General features: G+C 44.8%; 1 protein-coding gene across 1 annotated transcript in view; it reads right to left on the reverse strand.

The window, feature by feature from the left end:
- Cfap43 (cilia and flagella associated protein 43) overlaps positions 1 to 8,789 on the reverse strand; it is a 91,207-nt gene that overhangs the window by 43,068 nt on the left and 39,350 nt on the right. The window contains exons 14-17 of the mRNA XM_021217241.1: positions 8,236 to 8,411; positions 6,749 to 6,898; positions 3,542 to 3,672; positions 1,491 to 1,641 (exon numbers count right to left, since the gene is read on the reverse strand). Of these exons, the coding sequence (XP_021072900.1) occupies positions 1,491 to 1,641; positions 3,542 to 3,672; positions 6,749 to 6,898; positions 8,236 to 8,411 (608 nt within the window). The remainder of the gene's footprint in view (positions 1 to 1,490; positions 1,642 to 3,541; positions 3,673 to 6,748; positions 6,899 to 8,235; positions 8,412 to 8,789) is intronic.

The following is an 8,789-nucleotide window of genomic DNA, read 5'->3' on the forward strand; positions in this document are numbered from 1 at the left end:
TACATTTCAAATGTTTTCCTGGTTTCTCCTCTGAAAACCCCCATCCCCTCCCCTGTCCCTTGAGACAGGGAGTTCTTAAAAACTGTCAACTCCTTCTCTCTCTTTGCTTCACGTCCTTTCATTGAATTCCTTTTGCACTTGTCCGAGTTAAAAAAATAATGCCAGGTGTGGGCCTACCTAAATGAGTTCTTTAATCCTTACATCTCTGCCAGCACAGAAATCAAGGTGTTTTAAAGACCAATAATAGGACATTAAATGAAATAAGATCACTTCAGCGTTGCTAAAACCTAAGTGCTACTTTGCAAGTGATAAGAAAGTCACTCAGAAAGGGGAAAGGGGGACACAGTTCCCACTTTGTAGGCACCCAGTAATTATTCAACTCTGTTGGAATGTTTATTTCATGGTGGAACCATATATAAAAAAATGCGATAGGCCGAGGCAGGCAATCTCTGAGTTTGAGGCCAGCCTGTTACAAAAACAAGTTCCAGGGTCGCCAAGGCTATATAGTGAGACTTGTCTCAAAAACCAAAACCAAAACCAAAACCAAACCAAACCAAACAAAAACCAAGTCATAATTGTCACTTAAAGTGTAACCTCACCCCTCCCCAGCAAAGCTCCGTTGCTTCAGAATGACCATTTTAACCATGTGAGAGTCCAAAGAGGCAGAGTCAGAGACGAGACAAGTATTTCAGTGGTCTCCTAATCTGGCTGTGTGACATTTTTATATGTGAGTTTATTACAACAACATGATTTTATTTAATTTTTAAAAAGTTACTCACTGAACAACCAAGTAAGTCTTGTTTTCTAAGCTGACACGTGTCCTAAATCATGAATATTAATACCAAGGTAGGGAGACTGCTGCCACCAGCCACCAATATTTGTAGACAGAATATCTTGTGTCCAAGTGGATGTGGCCCGTGTCAGTAAGGAATGTGATCGTCTGTGACTTAGGCAGGAAATAGGAGGTGAGACATCTGGGAGGAAGAAAAAATTTCTGGGATAGAGCCAGGTGTGGAAGATTCTCCCAGAAAGCTGTGACAGGATGAACGCATGGTACCTGAGTACGGGTAGCCAGCCATGCAGCAGAAAACAGATGAGAATCAATGGGTTCATTTAAGTTATGATCGGTTCAAGATGAGCCTAGCTATGTGGCCATGGTATTTGTAAATATATTGTGAGTCTGAGTCTTACTTCTGGGCACATGGGGCTGGGAGGAAGTACCAGACCAAATTTCTACAAATATTTATTTAAAAAAAAAAAAGTGTTCAAGCAAGTCTGCATCTCATACCATCACTTAAGTGAAATTTGAGATATGATGTTTGTGATCGTTTTTTGAGAAAAGCTTAGTTTTCTATCAGATGGAGCTTATATTCGAGTTGAAAAATCCCTGGACATGTGGGTAAGAAAAAATAGTGTTACATATGCACATAAAAGCTATGAACAGAAAACATGCATGTAATTTATAGAGAGGGAGAAAGCAGGTTAGCTACTTGGGGTTCAGCTGTCTCTTCTGGTTGCTTGTTCTTGGACTCTCCCGATAAAGCTAAGTATATGCTCTCCGTTTCCATTGTCTGGGACAGATGGAGCACTAGTGGACGGCTGTGTTCAAAGATCTCACTTGCTATGTTTGCTCCAAGCCGCCTAAAGGGGGAGAGGGAGAGGGAGAGAGAGAGAGAGAGAGAGAGAGAGAGAGAGAGAGAGAGANGAGAGAGAGAGAGAGAGAGAGAGAGAGAGAGAGAGAGAGAGAATACGTAACTATAAAATCACTTTAAAATGATCACATTCATCAGTGTTATTTCCAGATAACTACTCAAAGAATCATGGGGAAGTTCTCCATCGTGCCCTTGAGTTGCTGGCTGGACCTCTATTTCTCAGAAGAGGCCCCTTTCACGGACCGTTAAAGACTCAGGTTCCTGACCCTTCTTGGGTGATCTCTCCTTATGCTGCCCTGCATCCTTCACCCAACATGGCCTTTGGCCACCACACCAAAGACCCACTGCCCCCAGAATGCACCAGGCTTTGTCACATACATGAGCTCAGTTGAACTGCCTCCATTGAATTGACCCATGAGCAAGTCTCTGGGGCATCCTGATTGCTGATGTAAGAAGGCCCAGCATACATACACTGAGAGAACAATGTCATCCATCCCTTGGTAGGTGGATCTGTGCTCTGTACATGAGCAGGGGAGGCAAGGCAGCCAGCAATGTTCTTCTGAGGTTTCTACTTCAAGCTCCTACCTTGAGTTTCTGCCTTGGTTTCCCTCAATGGTAGACTACAAACCTGAGAGTTGAAATAAGGTTTCTCTTCTGGCCATGGCGCTTACCAGGGCGACAGAAAAGCAAACTAGGGCATTGCAGACATGCTGAGTCATGCAGAGGAAATGGCAACCATATATGCGTTTTCTACCAAGTCTACCTGAAGTTACAGACTCTCACCTTGAGGGGCGCTGTTGCAGACAGCTTAGAGCTGTGCGTCTCAGCCTGCCAAATGCTGCGACCCTACAGTTCCTCGTGTTGAGGCGACCCCAATCATAAAATTATTTTCGTGGCTACTTCACAACTGTAATTTTGCTACTGTTATGAACCGTAATGTAAGTATCTGTTATGTAGGATATCTGATATGCGACCCCCAGAGGGGTCGTGACCCACATGGGTTGAGGTAGAAGTATCATCGAATGCCTACAGTCGCAAGGCTCCTAAGTCCTCCTGAACCAAGGTTCCAAACACAACTTGGTTTAGTGTGGGAGTTCAGGTCATTGCTGATGGCTGGAAGCGGCTTTCCTTTGGAAACAGGGTTCCTGCGCTTGCTTGCCATTGCCTGAGACACTGTCTGTCCACTCACTGTAAGGGCATGCTAGGACTTAGGTCATAAGATGAGTCTCTATTTCACGCATGGCTTTCATATATGAAATGGGCACGGGCATGCCATCTTGAAGTGAGTCTGAAATAAAGCAGCTCCCCGAGGTGTTAAGTTACAGAAATCTCTATGCTATGGAATATTTCACTGCGTTCGAGGAAGGCTGTGCTTTAAAATTCTGGTTGCCAGAGGGAGCTGAGTATTCGTTAAGACTGGATTTAAAGTCCAAGCTGTCTTTTGATGTCACATTATTGACAAGGGATGCGCCAACTCCCAGTGATAACTCCATTTGAAGGACGCTCTCGCATGCAACCAACTAATCCAGAGGCCACGCCCCAGCAACCCAGGGGGTGGGAGGTAGGGCCCATACACAGGACACTCTCACACCTAGGGCATTATTCTTGGGCATCAACAGGCTCAGGGCCAAGTCCCAGAACCTGTTGGTCTAACCCATCCCTGCTTCTCACTTGATCCTTCTAGATCTTTCCTTTAGAAACGATGGCTCTTGCCATGTTCCTTCCTCAGAATCCTTATCCACCCTGTTGCCTCCCGGACGGCTCCTACAGCAAGCATGGTGTGCGCCCCCCCCCCTCAGATTTCTGTGTATGACAGCCAATTGCTGGCGAGACTGCCCTTCTGAATTGGAAACCCTGTATCACATCCCATTGCTGCGCACCGGGCTTACTTCCATTTGAGGCAGACAAGGGTGTTATCATCTTTTCCATTCACCAGGATGTGCTGTCCGTCCAATGACATTTTCATGTTCTGGATCCCTCGCCCCTGGTGAGAATGACTCCGACATCGAACAAAGGTTTCCTCAATAGTTTTAGGGATAAAACGGAGAAATTATAAATGTAATTCTCCATTACACGGTATGGTGTTTTGGTGTTGTTTTTTTTTTTTCTAACATGGTCACGTGTACCTTTGTTTGCTTGCGGGTAATTTTTTTTTCTGTACTTCTAAAGACATTTTAGTTGTTGCCAAAGTAGCTCTTGATAATTCTCAGCACTTAAAACTTCTAGTTCAGGGCTGGCAAGATGGCTCAGCAGGTAAGAGCACTGACTGCTCTTCCGAAGGTCCTGAGTTCAAATCCCAGCAACCACATGGTGGCTCACAACCACCGGTAATGAGATCTGAAGCCCTCTTTTGGAGTGTCTGAAAACAGCTACATTGTACTTATAATAATAAATAAGCTGGCGATGGTGGCACACGCCTTTAATCCCAGCACTTGGGAGGCAGAGGCAGGTGGATTTCTGAGTTCGAGGCCAGCCTGGTCTACAGAGTGAGTTCCAGGACAGCCAGGGCTATACAGAGAAACCCTGTCTCAAAAAAACAAAAAATAAGTAAATAAATAAATAAATAAATCTTAAAAAAAAAAAAAACATTAAAAAAACCCTTCTAGTTCAAACCAGTATTGACTTACTTTCCCACTACTTTAAGTAACACCCAGGCGGGATGTGCTTTATGTAAAGTGGCTGAGTGTAATGTGTTAGGAAAAGGTGAGAAGAAACTGGGGAAGGAAGATAACAGGCCCTGGGGTGTGCTAATGAAAGCAACTAAGTACTGCAAATAAACACATCACTGATGTGCACAACACAGGACAACAATTTAAGCTCTTTCGTGAGAGCCGGAGGCTGTTATTCGGAGGCTGTTATTCGGGAACTCTCCTGGCGTCTCTCCACATGGGTTTTTAAGTAGACAAGACTTTCAAGTAGTTTAAAACAAACAAACAAACAAAAGCTATCAGACAGCCTGGCAAGAAATCTCTTCCACTCTGTGACTAGCGTTTCCCCTGAATGCTGTGACTATACCATCAAGAGCCTTTCAGAAAAAAAATGTATGTAAGTAGAACTTTTCCATAGAAGCTGTAGGATATCATATGCAAATAGACTTACTTTATACACCTTGCTTTTCTACTTAACAATCAGATTTCTTGGGACTTTTTTTTTTTAATTTCTTTTTCCTTTTTTTTTAGACTTTTTTTTATTATTATTTTCTTTATTTACATTTCAAATGCTATCCTGAAAGTTCCCTATACCCCCACCCCCACCCCTCTTGGGACTTTTTTCACATTGTCCTATCAGGCTCTCCCTGTTCTGTGTCACAGCAGCCCGGTGATCGTCTAGGTTTTACTTAAGTACTGATTTTGTACCATAGTTCATTTATTTACCTAGACTTTTGTACAGGAAACTTGGGATTTTCTTTTCTCTTCCTTCCTTCCTCCCTCCCTCCCTCCTCCTTCCCTCCCTCCCTTCCCTCCCTCCCCCTCCCTCCCCCCCCCTCTTTCTTTTTTTGCCACTGTTCCATGAATAACTTCATTTGTGAGTTGCTTTGCCCTGCCGTGTTGGGTCACTGTCAGCTGCACCAAGCTTCCGACAGTGTGGCACAGATTGCAATCATTCGCTTAAAAACAAAAACAAAAACCGACCCCTAGTCCTGGAGAGACAGCTCAGGGCATAACATGCTTGCAGTGCAAGCCTCACAGCATGGGCTTCAATAACCAGAACCACTTCAAGGCTAGAGGAAGCCATTCCAGGAGAATCCAGATCCCATCATGTGCCCACAAAGACTTCTCCAGAAACTTGTGGCCAGCTAGCCTGGCTTTGGCTGCTGCTAAAGGCAGCTTGTGCTCTGACGTTTACATCCTCAACCACATTTAGTTTGTCCAAATTTGCTTTCTTCTAAACAAGAAGAAAAGGAACTGCTACTATGTGCCCAGCCAGAGATAACAGTATCTGTGGACGTGTGGGAGTGTTGTCTCATGGGTGGGGATATTTCCAGTGAGTGGAGGAGAACAGTGGAGAACTGGGTAAGATGAGCTGTGCAACATAGTCTCAAACCTAGGAAAGCAGGTCCCTCTTTCTACAGAAGAGAAATCCGTCTCAGTTTCTCAGAGGTCTGTGAGCTATGGAAATGGGATGCTAGTGCCCACAGATTCAGACAAGAGTGCTCTCTGCACCCCTCTGCTCCCTCAGCATCTTTGGAGGGTGGAGGAGGACAGCAGCAACAAGCCAAGGCCCTCTAGGCCAGGCTAACATTGTTGCTAAGCACATCATTTGCAAAGCTGTTTCCTTCCCACGAGCCTCTAGGGGCCAGGGAGCAGTTTTCCGGATTCCACAGTAGAGAGTTAGAAGTTCAGTGCTCCTCAGTGAGTTTCCAAGGAACAGCTTGGAGATAAGCCAGGCGGGAGCCCATGTGCAGGGTCCTGTTTAGTGTTCTGTGTGTGCAGATCTCATTGCCCTGGCTGGGGTTTCCTTCTTTAGAGTGGCAAACTCACTGGCAAGAATGTTAAAACAAACAAACAAACAAACAGTTAATACTCTCAGTGAGTTTACAAAAAGAGAAAGAAAACAAGAAATTGAGTCAATTTACTTAAGGGAAGTCCCAATTCCTTTTCCCTTAGGGTTTCCATGAACATGCACCATACAGTAACAGTTATTCCTATTTAATTGTGAGCAGGCATGGGTGTGTGCACAGGAGTTTAGGTGCTGGTGGAGGCCAGAGCATTGGATCCCCGAGACAGAATTTACAGGCAGTTGTGAACCACATAGCCCAGGTGCTGGAGCCAAAGCTGGGTCGTCAGGAAGAGCCCTCTCTCTGGGCCCTAAGCTGTGTGTTTTTTATATAATTAGAAAAAGTCTTTATTTTTATTTTGTGTATCTGAGTATTTTGTCTGTGTGTATGTATGTGCACCACATGTGTGCCTGAGGCCCAGGGAAGCAAGAAGAGGGTGCCAAATCCCTGGAGACTGGTTGTCAGCCTCATGTGGATGTTGGAAACTGATCCCGAGTCTTCTGCAAGAGCAACAGATGCCCTAACCACTAGGACATTTCTCTAAGTCGCCACCCCCATCCCCCTTTGTCCACTCAGGTTTTCTATTTTGTTAATTTACCAGACTGAACATATCTCGGATACAGAGAATTCCACATTTAGCTATTGTCATAAGCCATAATCCGTGAGAAGACAGATAGATCATTCCAGATCCGTACTGTTTGCTCTGTACTTTTTGGTGAGGCTTAAGTACAAGGACACCAGTGTGTTCCTGCCAATCAAAGCAAAAGAGAACATTATTAAAAAAAAGATCGGGCCAGCAGCAGCATTGGTTTTGCGGGTGTTACATATGTGGTCTGGTTCAAACCTAGGGATTCTATCCTTGTGTGGGACAGAGTAAGTACCTGTGTTTATACCATGTATCAATTACAGTTACATCTTTACAAATAAAAGCTGATTTTTACCAGCTAAGGAGCTCACCATCCCTCCTTCCCTCCTTCCCTCTTTCCCTCCCTCTTTCTTTCCTTCCCTCCCTCCCTCCCTCCCTCTGTTCCTTTCTTTGTTTCTTCTTTCAGTGCTGGGATCAAACCCAGGCTCCTCTGCGTGACGAGCAAGCACTCATAGCCACGGTCTATATCCTGGCCCAGGAATGGCTTCTTTACATGTAATTCTGCCATTAAGGATCCCAACCTACGCTGACAGTCTTGATTTTCAGCCATCATTTTCATATACCATCATTCACAAATCAAAAATAAAAGTTGCCAACCTCCTCACTGTGGGTCCCATGCATCCCCTTCTCCAAGCCTCAGACATGACCATTCTTCTGTCTGAAAGGTCCTCCTCAGCTCCACCTAGTCCCCTTCCACTTCCTCTGTTCACACTCCTCCCTCAGGGTACACATGCTATTTCCTGGCTCCAAATCTGACCCATCCTTCAAAGACTAGTGTGAATCTTGCTTCTTCTACAACACTTCTCTAGTATCCTGTTAACCATGAACTGTCTCTATTTTTTTTCTCAATTTCTATGTCTAATACCAGCCACACAGAGAAAAGACTAGAGAGAAGATAAAAAATAATTTAGAGAAGCCTGGGGTAGAGTCTCCCCCTCCCCTCAGGGATCTGAAGACAGGTACCCGTGGATGCTGAACATCCAAGGGTAGCAGGCAAGCCACTAGGCTGGCATGTGCAGCAGGAGGTGTCATAGAATGGTAGGAGTTTGCAGGGAGATGAAGGAACATGACAGAAGCATAGTCTAATTGTTTTATGTGATTTTACTTAGTGCCAAGGTGTAAGGTTTCACAGGAAATGATCTACCTATTAGCTCCTGGCATCTGTGGAAAAGATCTTATGCTAGATATTTTTTAAAGGCACTAAACGAAGACTATGTCACCTGCTTAGTTATCTGACAAGAATGATGTGTGTGACATAAAGGCCACTCGTATTCATGATGAAGTAACAGGCGATGTCAACGACTCTAACTGAACACAATGCTGATGCTCCTGCTCCAGCGAAGCTATTTGCTGACTGTATGAATCTGCTAAGGCAGCCGAGAGGATCTCGTCTAACTAAGGCAACCTCAGTCCAGACGGCCGGCCCGGGGCTGGCATACCTTTACGGGCATTACATAGCTGCAGATGTAGGGCACCTGGCTGCAGAAGCCGAAGATTTTGCTGCCCGTGAAGCCCAGCACTGCAGAGGACAGAGTGTGTTCCACCTCATATAAGTACTTGTGGGTGAAGTTGTCTTTCAGTCTTCCTCGTTCATCAGAAAAATTTTCAGGAACCACTAGAATAGGGAAAGAGGAGAGCTCGCATGCACGCATGCACTGCACCGCACCGCACCGCACCACACGCACATACCCACCGCAAGCTCATGCTGAAAATCCTGACAACAGATATGGAAAGGGACATAAAGATGTAAACATTTGGTTGATAGGACTGAGGCTACTTGGTGATTTTAAAAAAATGTGAAAAACAACTTGCCTCAACCAGGGATACTTCATGCTGATAGTAAACTATACATCGCAGTCTTTCATTTCAAATTAGCTTAAAGATTAACATTAAAATAAACAGAACAATGCCAAGATATTCTCTCCTCTCTCTCTCTCTCTCTCTCTCTCTCTCTCTCTCTCTCTCTCTCTCTCTCTCTGTCTGTCTCTTCTTC

This window comes from Mus pahari, chromosome 1 (genome assembly GCF_900095145.1).
Source record: "Mus pahari chromosome 1, PAHARI_EIJ_v1.1, whole genome shotgun sequence".
NCBI lineage: Eukaryota > Metazoa > Chordata > Mammalia > Rodentia > Muridae > Mus > Mus pahari.